Below are 19559 nucleotides of genomic sequence, written 5' to 3' on the forward strand. Positions count from 1 at the left end.
ACATAACTCGAATTTGTAAATTGCAAACGCCGTCTGATTCTTTCCAAACTACCCATTTTATTTTTTGTCTCCATGAGGAAGACCACCGTAGGCTGATGGGTTGACACCAACCCTCGGAGGATCCGGACTGTCAGGGGTCGGCCTAGCCCCTGACAGTTCCAGTTAAGGATTAGCATGAAGGCTGTGGCTGCTTGGGGCCAGCCACCACAGCCCTATCAACATCAGCAAAAGATAAATCCTCAAAAAGTGTGCTTGGGACCTGTAAAAAACAATCATCAAATGGAGTCGTAGGAAGGCAAACATCACAAGAGGATTCCAGCTGTGGAGATTGGCTCGCAACCACCGGGACTTCGAACAGAGTCTGAGAATCATGTTGATGTGCCCTCCCCAGTTGCTTCTTACCTCTCCCACGATGACAAAGCCTAGATTGCTCAGAAAAAGGGCATGGAAGAAGGGTAATCAGAGCTGAAGCAGTGCTAGCAGAACCCATAACAGGGATGGAGACAAATGGCTTGTCCGAACACTTGAGAACCTTGCGTTTCGGGACCGGTCTGTCCTCTTCCTTGTTGGCTTTACGTTTGATGGAGAGACTATGAAAAACTTGGGACATACAATCATCCACCACTATGGTTTTGAGATCCAACCGAACATGGCTGTAGATGGACTGAGCTCTTCAATATTCAGTAGGTTTGATGACTGATTTTCATGGGCCATAGAAAGAGAAAAGGCCTGGATACAGTCAGTTGGTATAGTTACAAAATAACATTGTCCATTAGGAGGAGACTCTTCTGTCAATGTTGGGCCAATTGGATTCCTCTGATGGGCCAACTCCTCAACCAATAGCCCAGCAGATTGATTCCCTATATATCCAACCAAGCTGGCCCCCATTTCCACATACGGCTTCTCTAGGGAGAGGTTTTGGACTATTGTGTTACACCCTACAGCCCCAGCTATTCTGTCTCTCTCCATCGAAATTTCTGTAGTACAAACATCAGGACGTGCATGAACACTCGTTACTGCCTCCACTATCCCAAGTTCAGTACGGAACCCACTCGTCTCAGTCATACTCGCATGTCTAGAGTCTATCATCTTGCGTTACGAACTTTGCTGCGGTGACCCGGATCGGTGTAACATAGGCCTCACACGTTCAACCAATTCGTCCACCTTCTTCCGATAATACTCAACCGGAAAACCAATGGCACGAGCTATTTCAGTACATAAATGTGGCCCATAACCAAACTTACTTCCTATTTCTCTTGATACAAACTTACAAGAATGTCTATTATGGCCAAGACGCCCACAGTCAAAACAAAAATCGGATAACTTCTCGTATTTGAAAGACACCCATAAGGCTGCTTCGCCCTCACCATGTGCTTGACCAGTACGGAGAAAAAACCTTTTGGAATGGGTTTCGTAACATTAACTCCCACTCTAATTCGGAGGAAATTTCTGTAAAGAAGAAGGCCCTCACAGTGAGCTTCCACTCGGATAAGACGGCCAATATTAGCCCCAATAATCTCCCCATTCCTCTTAGTCAGCTTTTCAAGAGAAAGGCCATGAACTTGGACCCAAAAGGGGCTCCAGGAAAAATCCATGTCTGTGACTGGGACGCCCAAGATGAAAGGGTTAAGAACAAGTAAAGACCCCATAATAGACCAGGGGCCCTCCCGCTGGACCTACTAGAGGTCCTCCTCAGTTTCGAAGTTGAAAATAAAAGTATTGTCATTCCAAGAAGAGATGGTAAAGGAATTTCTAACCTTCCATGAAACATGGAGGATGTTCAAGACCGCTTGTTTGTTGAGCTTCTTGGAGGCCAGAATCCGACCAACTAAGCACCAGTGAGGTATTCGGAGCCTTGTAATCTATCCTCAAACTCGATGGTTCCCAAATCAGACGAAGTGCTCGAAACAGTCGCCATCTAAGAAAACACAACTCGAAGAAAAAAGAGGCTCAGAGGATATTCTAGAATTAACGAGAGAGAAAAAAGAGGCAGAGAGGCTACAAAGACCCCACAAGAGGAAAACATAAACAGAGACTGGGATTGACCCAGAGAAATCCACTCTAGGGTAGAAAGCCCCTCATCTTAGAGAGAGAAAAAATTTACAAACACTAGTTGTGGAGCCTTATAACAGTGTTTTTTCTACGCACTCTCTCCCCGAGCACACAGATGTGGCTGTTCTTTTGGACAATGAGCCATTTACAAAAGCATACAATGAGCACCTAAGATCACAAATTCAGTGTTTGAGCCTGCAAGAATGATGGCGAAATGTGATCCGAGGCATGGGAAATATATGGCCTGTTGCTTGATGTACCTTGGAGATATTGTTCCAAAGGATGTTATTGCAGCTGTTGCCACTATCAAGACCAAACGGACCGTACAGTTTGTTGACTGGTGGTTTATAATGGTATCAAGAAGGAAATTAGAGAAATAAATAAGGGTAATTTAGACTTTTTACAATTTCTTTTACATTTAAGTGTTACAAATGAAACTATAGGGGGCTCTGTGCTTTTTGGGTAAACCACAGGGGTTAAGTTATAATTTATCCTTTGTTATTTGTAGCAAAGGATTATGCTAGGGACCCTAAGGACTTGTTTAGTATGTATCTCAAGATATAATTTTTTAGAAATTTTTTTAAAATTTTGTTTGGTTCAAATTTTTTTAAAAAAAAATCAAAATCACTTTCTCTCTCTTACACATCAATCAATCACTTTTTTTCTCTCTCTTTTCTCATTCTCAATCACTTTTTCTCTCACACACATCTACTCAATTATAACAAAATATCAAATCCGTTCAAATTCCAAAACTATTTCCAAAATATACAACTAATAAACCAAAAAAATTTCTAAACTTTCTCTTCATTTTTTTTTTTTTTTGAAAATCTATCTCAAAACGTAAACCAAACACACTTAAGGGGTGATTTGGAAAGTTGGTTAAAAACTGACTTTTTGACTTTTTTTTTTAATCTTTTTGTGGACAAAAAATGTGAGAGGTGACGTGACTCAAAATAGATTACAAACTAAAAGCTAGCTTTTAACTAGCTTGCCAAAAGACTTCTAAGGGGTTGTTTGGGGTGTCCTAAATAAGTGCACTTTTTGTCTTTTTGAACTAAAAAATTGAGAAAGAAAATATAGATGTTTGGGTTAATTTTTTGACTTTTTATGGAAAAATGTGTAATAAAAAATTGTAAAAATTAGTTTGTAAGAGAAAATTATAATTGGGAGTTGTGTAGCCATAATTGTTGACTTTTGGTGAATAGTGTTAACTTTTTAACTTTTTGAGTAATTCTAGACTTGCCAAACTTGGCCTAAATGTTTTATCAAATATTCTACTAAATGTCTCACATGAGTGTGGGACCCATACGAGGCCTACATGGTGTGGGTCTTACACCCATATAAGACATTTAGTAGAACATTTGGGATCCCTAACATTTTTCTTTAGCAAAAGAATATTGTTATTCAAGACAAAAAAATTAGACCTAATTTTGAAGCTTAATAACGCGACAATCAATTAAGATATTAAAAGCAACACTCTCTCCTATCTATACCATATATTAAGCAAAAGGGGGTTTTTAACCCCAAAGCCTGTGGGAGCTCCAATCTCCTAATTCTAATTTTCTAATTTTTTGATTTAAAAAAAAAAAAAAACTTCAGCATTTGTTGACTTCTCTCATAATTATTGCAACACCCTTTTCAATTTCTCCCATACACTATGGTTACACACAAAAACAAAAAAAAAAGATAAGAATTTAGTTATAAATCTCAAAAAAGATATAACATCTAAATTTGAATTATGATTTAATAATATAATTATGTATTTTTTTTTATGTATATCTATCAAAATTTTAAATTACTTAATGAGAAAAATTAATCAATTTTCCAAAATTATTGATTTTTAATTTACAAAATAGATTAAAAAAAACCATTGACTGATTTATTTACTTAATAACAAAAATATTTCATAATCTCTCCCTCCTAATCTCTGTCACAAATTTTCAAAAAAAAAATATTAAAACTTGCTTTCTTTTTCTCTTCCCCTAAAAATCAAATAATATTTTTTTATTAAAGTTGTAGATATCTACCTATATTTTATATATTATATTATAACATAACAAAAAAAACTAAAAAATTAATTTTTTTTAAAAGTTTATCTAAATAAACTTTAAATCAATAAAACTTACATGTCTATCACATATCTAACTCACATCATAACTTACCTAAATAATAATAATTAATTTTTTGATTTTAAAAAAAAAAATCTCAGCATTTATTGACTCCTCCTAACCCACAATCCCTTTTGACTTTTCTCATAATTATTGCAATACCCTTTTCAATTTCTCCCATACACTATGGTTACAAAAAAAAAAAAAAAGTGATAAGAATTTAGCTATGAATTTTAAAAAGATATAACATCTAAATTTGAATTATGATTTAATAATATAATTATGTATTTTTTTTTGTATATCTATCAAAATTTTAAATCACTTAATGGGAAAAATTAATCAATTTTTCAAAATTATTGATTTTTAATTTACAAAATAGTTTAAAAAAAACTATTGACTGATTTATTTATTTAATAACAAAAATATTTCATAATCTCTCCCTCCTAATCTCTCTCATAAATTTTCAAAAAAAAATATTAAAACTTGCATTCTTTTTCTCTTCCCCAAAAAATCAGATAATATTTTTTATTAAAGTTGTAGATATCTACCTATATTTTATATATTATATTATAACATAACAAAAAAAACTAAAAAACTAATTTTTTTTTAAAGTTTATCTAAATAAACTTTAAATCAATAAAACTCACATGTCTATCACATATCTAACTCACATCATAACTTACCTAAATAATAATAATTAAAAACAAATAGAAACCACAAATAAATTAAATTTAAAAAGAAAATATACCCACAACTCCATCTTAAATAAATTGAAAAAAAAATACCCGAATAGAAACCACACACAAAAAAAAAGAAGATATATCTATCTATCTATCTATCTATCTATACTATATATTAAGAAAAATGAGGTTTTTAACCCCAAGCGTTGTGGGAGCTCCAATCTTCCCAATATAAATTTCTTGATTTTTTGATTTAAAAAAAAAAATCTTAGCATTTGTTAAAATTGATGTATATTATTGATTGATATAGATATGTTGATTGATTACAAGATTGATAAATTACAATTCCTATACAATCTATATATAGAAGAAAATGTGGTAGTAGGTGTAGTGGAGGTGATAGTGGGTTAGGTGAAGTGGAGTGTGTGGTGAAGTGGAGGTAGGTGAAGTGGAGTGTGTAGTGGAGTAGGTGAAGGTAAAGATGGGAAATTCTAACAGCCCCCCGCAAACTCAAGGAGGAGAGAAACTAACCAACTTGAGTTTGGAGAGAGTAACAAAACAAGAAAATACATAAAAATAAAAAAGGATAGGAGACACTGTATGGTCGTGTCAGACCGTTGGTGAAGACACGGTATGGGGTGTCATAACGTTGTAGAGGACACTGTATGGTGGTGTCAGACCGATGGAGAAGACAGTTTATGGGGTCATGTCGGACCGTTGTAGAAGACAGTTTATGGGGTCATGTCGGACCGTTGTAGAAGACAGTTTATGGGGTCATGTCGGACCGTTGTAGAAGACAATGTTGTGACAGTTTACGGAGTCTTGCTGGACCCTTGTAGAAACTAACCGGAATCAATGTCGGGACAGTTTACAGAGTCTTGTCGGACCCTTGTAGAAACTAACCGGAATCTATGTCGGGACAGTTTACAGAGTCTTGTCGGACCCATAAAAAATCACATCCTCAAAAGGTGCGCTCAATTTTTCAAAAGGCGTGCCATAAAAAGGCGTGCCCACTTTATCAAAAGATGTGCCATGAAAAGGCGTGCCAGTTTGTCGGGCGTCAAGAGGCGCGCGATGCGCGTGGCTGCCTCGGCTATAAGACGGAGGCTGAGGCTGAGGCAGAGAAAAGCTGTGAAAAAACCTCTGAAAAAAACTTCGTTGTGCTGAGAGAGAGAGTCTGAAAAACTCTGTTGCCCAGACAATGGCCTCCTCTTCCTCTTCTTCCCGTGGTCTGCTTACTCTCTTTCCCGAACTGAACGAGTCAACAAGAGAGAGAACTGGTGCGGAGACCAGTGAACCTCAACCAAACACCTCTGTGTTCGCTCCGTTGAACTTTCCGATGCGGTCGGTGGAGCAAAGAATGGCAGTGCAGTCGGATGTGGAGGCCAATCAGTATACTTTGAAGGCATGTGTGGAAAGCATGACGGCGGTCACAAATTTGTCGAACCGGCTGCAGAGTAGGACAAATGAGGTGCAGCATTTAAACTCCCAGCTGGCTCTGCTCCAACGCATGTATAAGGATGCGCGAGCAGAGATAAGCGTGCTAAGGGCAGAAAACAAGGAGCTGAAGCGGAAAGCCACCGTGATGTTCCGATTTGGAGGTCCTCCATATGCTGCAGTGGAGGAGTATGGGGGAGTGATCATGCCCAGTGGAGTGGGAAACATGGAGGCAACACCGTCAAGGGCCGCCCAGGACGGAGGCAAGAAGAAGAGACCTGCAGCAGAGTAGAGAAGCAAAATCCCGCCTGTGGATGTGGTTGTTTGGTTGTGTGATATATGTTTTTTTTTTTTTTTTTTTTTTTTTTGTGTAAAATGGTGATCGGGGTGAGCCCCGACATGAATAAAAGGAAATGAGTTTGGTGTGCAGTTCGTCTTCGTCTTTTTTTTTTTTTTTTTTTTTTTAAAGAAATAAAGGAAAATAAATAAAAATAATAAATTGAGAATCAAAACGGAGGAGAGAGGGGACAAGGCACATGGGTGTCTTGGTGTAAAGGAAATAAAAGAAAAAATAAAGAAGTTGAGTGGGTGACCCAGTGGATGGCCGTGAGGAGAGAGGGAGAGATTCGAAAAAGGTGAGAAAAATGTGAGTGGTGTGGGTCTTTAGAGAAAGAGAAACCGTGAGTGGTGTGTGGGGGTTGTGGAGTTTGACAAAGTAAAAAAATGAGAATCAGGAGAGGGGTGCAACTTTTGTCTGTGTAGAGAGAGGGTTGGTTGGGAAATAATAATAAGAATAATAATAAAAATATATGAGTGGGAAAGCCTGGTGGGAGAGAGATGAGTGGGCACCCCGGTTTTGTTTTCTCTGTGCGTCTTTATTCTCCGCAAGAGAGAGAGATGGTGAGGTCCCCCTCTGTGCGTCTGTACTGTCTTCTCCGATCTGCGTCAGAGCTGTGATTGCCGAAGAGGGCTTCGCGAGTCCCTCAGTCGAATCGCTAGCAACGAGAGGAATCTCTGGCACCGACTTGATGCGGTGGCCGCGAGCCATGACGAGGGAGGGAACGGCGGAGCGGTTCTGGTTGATGGTGATGCGGCGGTGCCAGCGGTCGCCAGATCTTCATCGGAGCGAACATGCGGCCGCCGCGACACATGGTTCCGAAGGCACCGGGGAGACGGCGTAGGGCTGGCGACTGTGCTTGGACATGTTGGTGTGGACGAAGGTGATGATATCGGGGCGGATCGAGGATTGCATGAGGAAGTGAGAAGCTGAAGAAACCTCCATTTAACCAGAGAACAAGAGGCTTGGAAGGTGGATCTATTTCGGCTTCAACAAAGTAGTAGAACAGAGCTCTCTGTTTCTTGTCATCAACAGTCACGTACCCAGAATACTGCTCGAAGCTGACTTGGGGTTGCCCTGGTAGCTGATTAATCCTATCCATTGCAGACAACAGAGAAGATTCTACTTCCATCACAAGGATTAGCCCCTCAAACAATACTATGGCCAATGGCAATGCCATAGTTTTCCATTGTGAAGAAGATGGCATGACTTTCAGTAGTATAAAGAGGAAAGAGACTACAGAGAGAGAGAGAGAGGAATTTGAAGGTATGTATAGAAAATTCCAGCGGGCAGCAAAGGCAAAGTTGCCGGCCGGCTGCCCGCCGGTGACAAAGAAATACAGGCTTAAATCTTATCTCTGCTCTGATACCATGTTAAAATTGATGTATATTATTGATTGATATAGATATGTTGATTGATTACAAGATTGATAAATTACAATTCCTATACAATCTATATATAGAAGAAAATGTGGTAGTAGGTGTAGTGGAGGTGATAGTGGGTTAGGTGAAGTGGAGTGTGTGGTGAAGTGGAGGTAGGTGAAGTGGAGTGTGTAGTGGAGTAGGTGAAGGTAAAGATGGGAAATTCTAACAGCATTTATTAACTTCTCCCAACTCCCAAGTCTTACCATCATAATAACACTTTAATACAGTAAGAACAAGCATAAAAAAAATTATTTGAAATCTAACGCATATAAATTCTTTGAAAAGTCCCAACACATATGATTATTATCCCTCATAATAACACTTGAATGCATTAAGAACAAGCATAAAAAAAATTTCTTGAAAAATCCAACACATATGATTATTATCAAGATATTAAGCTTTAATATAATATAATAAAAAAAAGACATTTAATTCCTTGAAAAGTCCAACACATATGATTATTATCAAAATATTAAACTTTAATATAATATAAAAAAGAAAAAAAAGAAGATATTTAAAAATAGGGTTTTTAACCCCCAAGGATTGTGGGAGCTTCAATATCTCAATATGAATTTTCTAAATTTTTTATTTAAAAAAAAATACAGTATTTATTGATTTGGTCAAAATTCAATGATTAACATTTATTAACTTTTTTTAATCCACATGTTTTTTCACATGCTTGCATTTATTGATTTGGTCAAAATTTCCTGATCAGCATTTAAAATCCCCTCAAACAAATAATTATAGATACAATCCGTGTATAGTTACCGCAATACCCTTTTTAACTTCTCCCATACATTATGATTAGTGATAAGATTGTTAAATTATTTTTATAAAAAATCTTAAAAAACATAATTTATATATTAAAAAAAATTCAAAATAAATATAAATATTAATAATTATCCCGTGCATAGCACGAGTGATAAGCTCAACATCACCTCGTCATCACAAATTGGTAAAATTCTTCAATAGTTTATGGGTATGTTTGGCAAAGTTTGGACCCCCCACCAAAACATCGTCTCCCACTAAACATCACCTGGTCATCACAAATTGGTAAAAATCTTCAATAGTTTATGGGTATGTTTGGCAAAGTTTGGATTAGGTCGGATTAAAGTTATTTTAGTCATAAAAAAATATATATATTTTTAATTTAATAAGATAAAATGTCACATTTAAATTATAATTATTTTATTTAAAAAAAAAAAGTCAAAAAATTTCATCTAAAATAAGACTTTTTAACCCTAAGTTAAAAAAATTCAAAAATGAAAAAGTCAATATATATCCCAAATAAAAGCTAGAAAAATGACTCGTAACTCGAATTTCATGCGGCTCGAATGACCCGAACTGTCCAAAACGACGTTGTTTTGAGCAGTTTTTTTTTTTTTTGAACAAACAGAGAGAGAAGAGAAGAGGAAGTAGAGAGAGAGAGAGAGAAAAGAGAAGAGAAGAGAAGAGGCGATCGACGGTGATGGTTGGTGATGGTGGTGGCAATCGCAGATCTGGATTTGAAAAAAAAAAAAATTATGTATTTTTTCCAAGTAGACCTAGATCTGCAAAAAAAAAAAAAAAATTATTGATGATGATAATGTTGATCCGGATCTACAGAGGATTTTTTATTTTTTTTGTTGATGAAGATGATGATGATGTTGAAGATGATGAAGATGATGGCCATCTGCAGAGGATTTTTTATTTATTTTTGGTTAATGAAGATGATGATGATGTTGAAGATGAAGATGATGGCCCGAACTGCATTTTTTTTCTCTGTATTTTTTTTTTTATGCAGAAAAATGCAGATGATCTGCATTTTTTTTCTCTGCGTTTTTTTCTTTTAACTTTTTTGGTTTTTTTTGATGCCGAAACCCATATTAAACATCATCTCCTTTTGTTGATGCCGAAACTCAGCTCCTTCTTCTTCTTTTCTTCTTCTTCAGCTTTCTTCTTCTTCTTTAATTCAGAAAAACGTGAAAAAAAAAAAAACCAAACGACGTCGTTTTGGTGTCGAGCCATTCGAGCCATCAGACTTTTGAGCTATCAATCGGAATTGTAAAAGCTATGTATTATCAGCTCTTATATCTCTTTCTTCTTTATTCTCTCTCCTCCATTGTTATTTTCTCCCCCTCTTTATTTGTGTGTGTTTGGTTTGAGTTTTTTAAATTAAATTTTTTGAAAGTTGAATTTTTTGTTTTGTTTTTTTTATTTTTAGTGAATATTTTTAAAATTTTAAGCATTTTTATTTTTTTAGATGTACCTTACTTAGATATATCTAAAAAGTAAAAAATTTGTGAAAAAATATTTTAAAAAATTAATAAATTCATAAAAATATGAAAAATATACTGAATTCTCGTTTTTTTTTTCATTTTTGATATTTAGTGAATTTTTAAAATATTTTTTTCACAAAAATTATATTTTTATGTGTATTTATATTAGATGTGCCTAAAAGTTTAAAAAATTGTTAAAATATTAAAAAAATTAATAAAACAAAAAAATACGAAAAATAAGAAGGTAAAAGTTTTTAAAAAATATTTTTGAAAAACTAAAAGCAAGAAAAGTTTCGACATGCTGTCAAGTGTTAGTTGAGTGGGAGTTTAGTGGTAGTTTAGAAAGTGGTAATCTCAAAGGTATCCAAGAACTGTCCGCCTTTGTTTGGTATAAAAAGTTTGGATTAAAATAATTATAAAAGGATATAATAAATTAAAAAATTAATAAGATAAAATATCATATTCAAATCATAATTATTTTATTTTTTCTCTTACAAAAGTCAAAAAAATTAAAATGTCTATTCCAATGACTTTTTAATCACAGGCTAAAATAACTAAAAAATTAAAATATTAAAAAATTAATTCATATCCCAAACGAAGGCCCAGTGTAATTTACCAAATAGTTAAGGACTTTTTGGTTGTGTTTTCTCCTTCATTTGCATTTGGCATATTTTCTGGGAGACAAAAAAAAAAAAAAAAAAGAAAAAAGAAAAGAAAGAAAGAAAGAAAGATATGCTCTAAAACACTCAACACTTAAACTCTTTTTTTTTTAAATTTTTTTGCTCAAAAACTGTTTATAAAATTTTAAAACAACTTTTTGATGGTTTTATAAAGTGAGTTGTTTTTACAAAAAAAAAAAAATTAAAATTAAAATTAAAATACAGAAAATTTCTTTAATTTTTTCATGAAATGAAAAGATAAATTAAAGAATTAAAAAACCAGTTTGAATTTGATAATCAAAATAAAAAAAAAAAAGTGTGAAATAATAGAGAGGAAAAAAATTATTTATTGATACAGACGGAGGGGTAATCAGTACGGTAAGATATGAGGGGCCCCAGTTATTTCACTAAATAGAGAAGGGAAAAAAAAAAGCAGATGAAAATAAAAACAAAAGAATTTTGATTTTGACATATATGTCAACCTAACGCTTCACTTTTTATTTTTATTTTTGTTATAGGCACCTACATATTCAGAATGTTAGGCATATACTTTATTAGAATTATTTGACTTGTATGATACATCCATGGCATTGGCATGATGTATCCATCACTCACAGGTTGCGTTCTCAAATGGTTTATCAACACATTTTTATCACTTCTTGCTTAAGAATCTGGTATACGGTACTTCCAGTTTTCTTTTTCCTGTTATTTTTTACTATTTAATAATCTCACTTAAAATAATTTCCATTTGAAAGGGGTCCAAGAATTTAAAAAATCATAACTGGCTGCTAGTTTAAATAGTCAAACAAGATACAGCAGTTGCTCTCGTACCCATCTTGTATTTCAATTTCTGCATCATTCTTTCTAGGTATAGTAGTTGAAATGTAGCCTGTGTATGCTTTGTCCACCAAAAGCAAGACACAAACATAGCCTATTTAGTATTGAAATGGATCTTTTCAAACCAAGAGAAAACAACAATGATGCTCCTCTGCAAGGACAAAAGAAAGCAAGAAGCAATCATGCATGGAAATTAGATTGTACAAGTTTACTCAAGAATTGGTTGTTCTCCTTCAAGCTCGGATATTACAATCAGTGAATCCGTCAGTTCAAGGGAGAGAGGTGCAGATTTGGGTAGTGGATTTATCACCTGCAAAGAATTAGGTATTTGAGCGATTTCCTAACGCTGTTTTGGTCAGGGGATTTAAGAAGGGATTTGGAAAGAGAAAGGAAAAGGAAAAAGATGTGTAAAACTAAGTAAAATGTAGATATATTTTATTCATATTTTATCTACATTTTCCATTTCTCTTTCCAAATCTCTCATTAAATCCCCCAACCAAACACAACATAAGTGTTTCCAATTGAATATCCAAATGAAAAAAAGTATACCTTCTTGTTGTTCTTCACATAACCAATGGCAACTTCTCGTCGTAAATATGCCCTTTCAGATAGCTCAGCAAAAGAAGGATTCTCCCCCTCTTTCATGTAGAGGCCAATATGCTATAATAAACCCACAAGCATATCAATTATTCAAAAAAAAAAAAAAATATATATATATATATATGTACAGATGGTTTAATTATAAACATATTAGAGCCACTGAAGCTTCCTGGTTATGCCAATTACTCCCTTACCAACTTGGTTAGGGTAGAAGTCAAAACTCATAGGGGCTTTCGATGTTACTTTGGAAAAAAATAACTATGTTTTCAGGCATGACTACCAAAAATTTCCAGTGATCTTGATTTCAAAATTGGAATGGTCATGTGGTGTTCAAAGAGCACCTATAGTCCTAATCCGTAGTGCGAACAAAATTGGTAATCCCACAATGAGGATGTCTCGATCTATCTTCTTTTTTTTAAAAATAAACAGAAACTATTGATGAATAATAACCAGCTAACCTAATAATATCTCAAAAGTTGTTTAATTTACTTAATTCCTTCGCTAGACAATTAATTCAAATTCAGAGGGGGATGAACCAAGAAGATGAGTTATCCAAAAGCTGTAATTCATTGCATCTGAGAGACCTATTCCATGTAATTTACCAAATTGTTTATATTTTGTCTCTTCTCCAGTTTATTTTTGGCTGCCTTGTACAGCATGCCACATCATATTTACGCCCCCCCCCCCCCCCCCCCCAAAAAAAAAAAAAAAAAAACTAAATAAAATAAAAAATTGCCACATCACATAGAGAGGCATAATGTAAAAGTGTTATTATGCCCATGCATTGATCCTCAACTTTTCATCCTAGTCCAAATATGTAAAGATTAAAATAATTACACCACAGAGCCCATTTACCTTCACATATATTTCGTCACCCTCAGCATCCAGAATGTCTCTCCACACCTCATTCAATTCACTGTTCTCCGCCACTGTCATGCACAAGCAGAAAATTACCTTTAAACATGGAAACCTCAATTGGTTTAACACACATTAGAAAGAAAAAGTGGAATAACTCAAGACCTTGTGCTGTCACAAGGCTCATTACTTCCTCAGCTGCAATGTAAGTGAGGGCTGGATTGATTCTTGAAATCTGTAGGGATTTGCAAGAGTGGTAAATGAAAATTGAACTTGAGCAAGTACGATAGGAAGATGAATTTTTACATGGAAATATAATTAGTCTGCAAAAAAGAAGAATTACTTGTTTTCCCAATTTGGAGTCAACAATTTCTGCAACTAGATTATGCACCTGCAATCCATTCATCATTATATTTTTCCTCAGATAGAGAAATTAAACATTTATTATGCTTATGACGGAAGAACACATGAAAAAATAAATGCTACTAGATCTTTAGTTTAAAGGCATGGATGCTAATGGTATCTAAACCATTCAACCATATTTGGGCCCTAAGTTTCTGTAATGAAGGATTTAGAAGGAGATTTCATAACTTGTTCCACTTCACAATTGGACCTGCTTTCCTGTTTCACCAGACTTGTAGCATATTGTACATTTCTCTTCAATAAAATGAGATATGACACACAATGGCTATGTTTTTTTTGGCTGGACTGGATTAGATGGGATTATGCTACAACCAAAAACTATGGTTTTTCTTTTTTTTTTTTGATAAATAAAAGTTTATTGAGAAAGTATCAAGATGATGCAAAGAATATGTAAAAAAAGATGTATTATTGATTGATGTTGATTGATTATTACAAGATTGATCAATTACAATTCCTATACAATCTATATATAGAAGAAAATGTGGTAGTAGGTGTAGTGGAGGTGATAGTGGGTTAGGTGAAGTGGAGTGTGTGGTGAAGTGGAGGTAAAAAGATGTATTATTGATTGATGTTGATTGATTATTACAAGATTGATCAATTACAATTCCTATACAATCTATATATAGAAGAAAATGTGGTAGTAGGTGTAGTGGAGGTGATAGTGGGTTAGGTGAAGTGGAGTGTGTGGTGAAGTGGAGGTAGGTGAAGTGGAGTGTGTAGTGGAGTAGGTGAAGGTAAAGATGGGAAATTCTAACAGCCCCCCGCAAACTCAAGGAGGAGAGAAACTAACCAACTTGAGTTTGGAGAGAGTAACAAAACAAGAAAATACATAAAAATAAAAAAGGATAGGAGACACTGTATGGTCGTGTCAGACCGTTGGTGAAGACACTGTATGGGGTGTCATAACGTTGTAGAGGACACTGTATGGTGGTGTCAGACCGATGTAGAAGACAGTTTATGGGGTCATGTCGGACCGTTGTAGAAGACAGTTTATGGGGTCATGTCGGACCGTTTGTAGAAGACAGTTTATGGGGTCATGTTGGACCGTTGTAGCAGACAATGCTGTGACAGTTGTTGTGACAGTTTATGGAGTCTTGCTGGACCCTTGTAGAAACTAACCGGAATCAATGTCGGGACAGTTTACAGAGTCTTGTCGGACCCTTGTAGAAACTAACCGGAATCTATGTCGGGACAGTTTACAGAGTCTTGTCGGACCCATAAAGGAGCTAACCGGAATCAATGTCGGGACAGTTTACAGAGTCTTGTCGGACCCTTGAAAAAGCTAACCGGTATCAAATGTCGGGACAGTTTATAGAGTCTTGTCGGACCCTTGTAAAAGTGGCACCCTCAAAAGGTGTGCCCAATTTTGTCAAAAGGCGTGCCTTCAAAAGGCGTGCCCAATTCATCAAAAGGTGTGCCGGACATGATGGCGAGGCACGTGAGTGTCTTGGTTGGCGTGCCCGTTTGTCGTTTGGCGTCAATTGGCGCGCGATACGCGTGGCTGCCCTGTCGTCATGGTCTTTATAAGCGGAGGCTAAGGCTGAGGCAGAGGCGGAGACAAAAACTTGCGAGAGATATTCTGAGAGAGATTTCTGAGAGAGATATTCTGTAATACTCTGTTGTCTGAGAGAGATTTCTGAGAGAGATACTCTGTAACACTCTGTGGCCCAGAAAATGGCTTCATCTTCCCGGAGTCTGCTCACTCTCTTTCCCGACCTCAACGAGTCAACAAGAGAGAGAACTGGTGCGGTGGCACTGGAAACTCAACCAAGCGCCCCGGAGTTTGCTCCGTTGAACTTTCCGATGCGGTCGGTGGAGCAAAGAATGGCAGTGCAGTCGGATGTGGAGGCCAATCAGTATACTCTGAAGGCATGTGTGGAAAGCATGACGGCGGTCACAAACTTGTCGAACCGGCTGCAGAGTAGGACAAATGAGGTGCAGCATTTAAACTCCCAGCTGGCTCTGCTCCAACGCATGTATAAGGATGCGCGAGCAGAGATAAGCGTGCTAAAGGCAGAGAATAAGGAGCTGAAGCGGAAGGCCACCGTGATGTTCCGATTTGGAGGTCCGCCATATGCTGCAGTGGAGGAGCAGGGGGGAGTGAATGTGCTTGGTGGATTAGGAAGCACAGAGGCAGCACCGTCAAGAACTGTCCAAGACGGAGGCAAGAAGAAGAGACCGGCGGCTGAGTAGAGAAGAAAAATCCCACAGTGGGTGTGGTGGTTTTGTTTTGTTTTGTTTTGTTTTGTTTTTTTTTTTTTTTTTTTTGTGTGTGTAAAATTGTGATCGGGGTTGAGCCCTGAGATGAATAAAATATGGTTTGATGTGCAAGCCAGATGGTATGAATGGAATTTGAAAAAGATTAAAAATAATGTTAAAAAAGAAAAGAAAGAAATAAGAAGAATATATTTAAAAATGGCAATGGTGTTCGATATATATATATATATATATATTTTTTTTATAATAATAATAATAATAATAATAATAATAATAATAATATATTAAAGAGGACAACATGTGCACTGGTGGGTTGAAAAGTAGTTGTGTTAGTGAGGGAGATGATGATGTTTTTTTTTTTTTTTTTTTTTTTTTTATTTATTATTATTTTTTTTATTATAAATAAACAAAGTAGGAAAAGTAAAAGTGTTGCTCTTCTCTCTCTCAGCACCGAGAGAGAATAAAGTGTATTGGTTAGTGGGTTTTTTTTTTTTTTTTAATTGATATTGTCCAAAGTAGATCTGAAGCAGATTGCACGGTTATTTTCCTTTCTTTTACAATGTTCGATGTACTTACCAAACCACCAAATCTCATCTCTGTATCATTGAGATCCCATTGGAGAGGAGTGTTGGTTGAGGATGAGGATTGGTCAGTGACGGTCCAGGCGTGGACCCAAGAGATGGAACTGGTGTGATCGCAGCCCTCGATGAGGACGGTTGATCCGAAGGAGGCGAAGGACTGGGGGACGAATTTGAAGTCGTTGATGTCGGAGCCAGTGAGGAGGCGCATCATAAGCTGGTGGAAAGAGGGCCATGGAACCACCACTCGAGGCCGTCAGCTAGACCTGTGTCGGCCTCTCTTTTAAAACCTAAACCCCTGTCGTAGCTCTTCGAAGAAGCTGTTTAAACCCTATGGCCATGGCTATGAGATTAGCGGCGGCGAGAGTGGCTCCGGCTGGGCCGCTTGGCTTAAGAACTGCGTTGTTCTCGACTCTAACTTTATCTTCGCCGTTCGTTCCACCGCCGACTAATCAAGCCGAGAGGCCTCCTCCAGCTGAACCCTCCACCAACCTCTTCGTCTCCGGGCTTAGCAAACGTACTACTACAGAAGGACTTCGAGAAGTCTTTGCAAAGTTTGGTGAAGTGGTCCATGCTAGAGTAGTGACTGATCGTGTTTCTGGATATTCCAAAGGCTTTGGTTTTGTAAAATATGCTACTATAGAAGATGCTGCAGAAGGTATGTGTAGAGGTCCGGCGGGCGGCCAAGGCGAGGCTGCCGCCCGCCGGTGAAGCAGAATAATTAGGTTGTTAACCTTGCTCTGATACCATGTAAAAAAAGATGTATTATTGATTGATGTTGATTGATTATTACAAGATTGATCAATTACAATTCCTATACAATCTATATATAGAAGAAAATGTGGTAGTAGGTGTAGTGGAGGTGATAGTGGGTTAGGTGAAGTGGAGTGTGTGGTGAAGTGGAGGTAGGTGAAGTGGAGTGTGTAGTGGAGTAGGTGAAGGTAAAGATGGGAAATTCTAACAGAATACAAAAAAATCCTCGACAGGTGAAACTAAAAACTCCTAACCAATGACAATATCCAAGAAATCTAGGAAAACAAATAAATCCGGATCCACCCTTTGCTCCAACCAACTACACAAAGTAACTAACAAACGATTCTCAAGCCACGACACCGAATGACTAATCTCTTGCAACGTACGTCGATTCCTTTCCAACCAAACCAACCACATTAAACAAAAAGGCACCAACAACCAAATTTGCCAACGTCGCCTCCCAATCCTGGCACCACGCCAACTCCACAACAGCTCCAACATCCTCTTTGGCTGCACCCAAATGATCCCAAACACAGACCAAATAAGCCCCCAGAGCCGAGATGCTACAACACAATGAAGAAACAAATAATTCACAGACTCAGTGTTTGCACAACACATACAACATCAATTCACTAATACATGTCCTCGACGCACCAAATTGTCAATAGTAAGATTCCGGCTCAAAGCTGTCGTCCACAAAAAGAAAACCACCTTTAATGGAACACCCGGCACCCAAACACTTCTCCAAGGAAATACCCCTGTCACCTCCCCCACCAAACTCCTGTAAATGGAGGAAACACAAAATTGTCCTTTAGTACCCAAAACAGTCCACACAACCACATCCACCCCCTTATCCGTGAAGCCCAACCCATATAAGAAACTTAACATCTCCTCCAGTTGGCCAACCTCCCAATCCTGAACTGGTCGTCGCAATTGAACATCCCAAACCACCAGCTCTCCATTTCCCAAACAATCAACAACAGTGATCTCTTAATCCATAGTAATCCCAAAAATCAAAGGGAAATGCACTGCCAACACCTTATCCCCATACCACCTATCCTTCTAAAACCGGACATTTTCCCCATTCCCCATCCGAAAAGTCACCCTTTCCCAAAACTCACCCCTCCCTAACCAAATCCCTTTGCACATACCCCTCCCACGCGATCCCTGTGAGAATATTATGTTACTTATGGAATTATTAAATTGATTGTGTAGATTGATTGTATTTCCTATTTTAGATTCGATTGATTGTGTTTCCTATTTCAAATTAGGATTAGGATTGCTATATATATTGGCTATAATCTTTGTATTAGCTACAATTCAATACACAGAAAAGACATTCAGAAAACTTACATGGTATTAGAGTCATGTTTAAAACCTTAGCAGCAATCACGAAACCCATTGGTTTGGATCTGAGTTTCGATCTGAGTTTGGTTGGTGGTTCACTAGAGATTGCTCTCTAGGTCATTGGAGTTCAACCCATCTGTTCTCGTGACCCATCTTGAGTTTGCAAGACTTCGACCCATCTCTAGTTCAGTCTATCGAAAGTTCGAAACCCCTGGTTCTCTCGTTCGCAAGTCTCTGGTCCATCTCTCTAGTTGTTCGCACAGTTCTCTCTCCCTCTGGTTTAGAATCGTGACACCCATGCCCATCGTGGTTTGCGATCTCTTTATGATTTGGAGTCGACTTTTTCTACTTCTCTTTGGTTCGCAAGTCTCTAGTCCATCTCAGCCTCGAATTCTTCTACTTCTCCCTGGTCTGAAATCCACGAAATCCATCTGGTCTGGGTGTTATTATATTTGAAGCTCTCAGGTTTGGGGTTATTACATTGTTGCCCTATCAAATTTCAATTTATTACAGTTCCTTATTTTTTTTTTTGGTTCATTATAATGATGACGGTTTCAGTTTCTATAAAGCCCAACAAGGGGCTCATTGTCTCAGATGAAGTTGCTTTCTGCCATTTGAGGGGCCACTGGAAGTACCACTGTCCCAAGAAGAGACGTCTACCTACCTCATCTTTTCAACAGTCTCAGAACCAATTCCGAGCTCCTCCCACTACGTATACTGCATCTGTTCCGTCTCCTGATCCTGACTTGGCTTCCTTGACTGCTCAGATTAGTCAACTTCAACATATATTGTCTACCTCCCAGCCATCCCCATTTGCCTCCATTGTTTCCTCTCTTCATTCAGGTTTGCTTGGGTCTTGTTCAGGTATTTCTTCATCTGTCTGGATTTTTTACTCTGGTGCCTCTCATCATATAACTCTTTATCTCTCCTTACTTCAAAATTGTACTCCTCATTCTTTTCCTATTACTGTCAATGTTGCTAATGGGTCTGGTAT

At 37.1% G+C, this 19559-nt stretch overlaps 1 protein-coding gene across 3 annotated transcripts in view; it reads right to left on the reverse strand.

Annotated features, from left to right (window-relative positions):
• Positions 1 to 11721: 11721 nt before the first annotated feature.
• The window catches only part of LOC114287907 (ion channel POLLUX-like protein, putative (DUF1012)), a 51846-nt gene continuing 44008 nt past the window's right edge, over positions 11722 to 19559 (reverse strand). For all 3 annotated transcript variants that reach the window (XM_082875632.1, XM_082875634.1, XM_082875633.1), the window contains 5 exons: positions 13591 to 13638; positions 13413 to 13482; positions 13248 to 13321; positions 12342 to 12452; positions 11722 to 12102 (listed from right to left, as the gene is read on the reverse strand). In XM_082875632.1, coding sequence (XP_082731758.1) covers positions 12001 to 12102; positions 12342 to 12452; positions 13248 to 13321; positions 13413 to 13482; positions 13591 to 13638 — 405 coding nt within the window. In that variant the 3' untranslated portion in view covers positions 11722 to 12000. The remainder of the gene's footprint in view (positions 12103 to 12341; positions 12453 to 13247; positions 13322 to 13412; positions 13483 to 13590; positions 13639 to 19559) is intronic.

The sequence above is a fragment of the Camellia sinensis genome, chromosome 6 (assembly GCF_055761805.1).
Source record: "Camellia sinensis isolate YWXY chromosome 6, ASM5576180v1, whole genome shotgun sequence".
Lineage (NCBI taxonomy): Eukaryota > Viridiplantae > Streptophyta > Magnoliopsida > Ericales > Theaceae > Camellia > Camellia sinensis.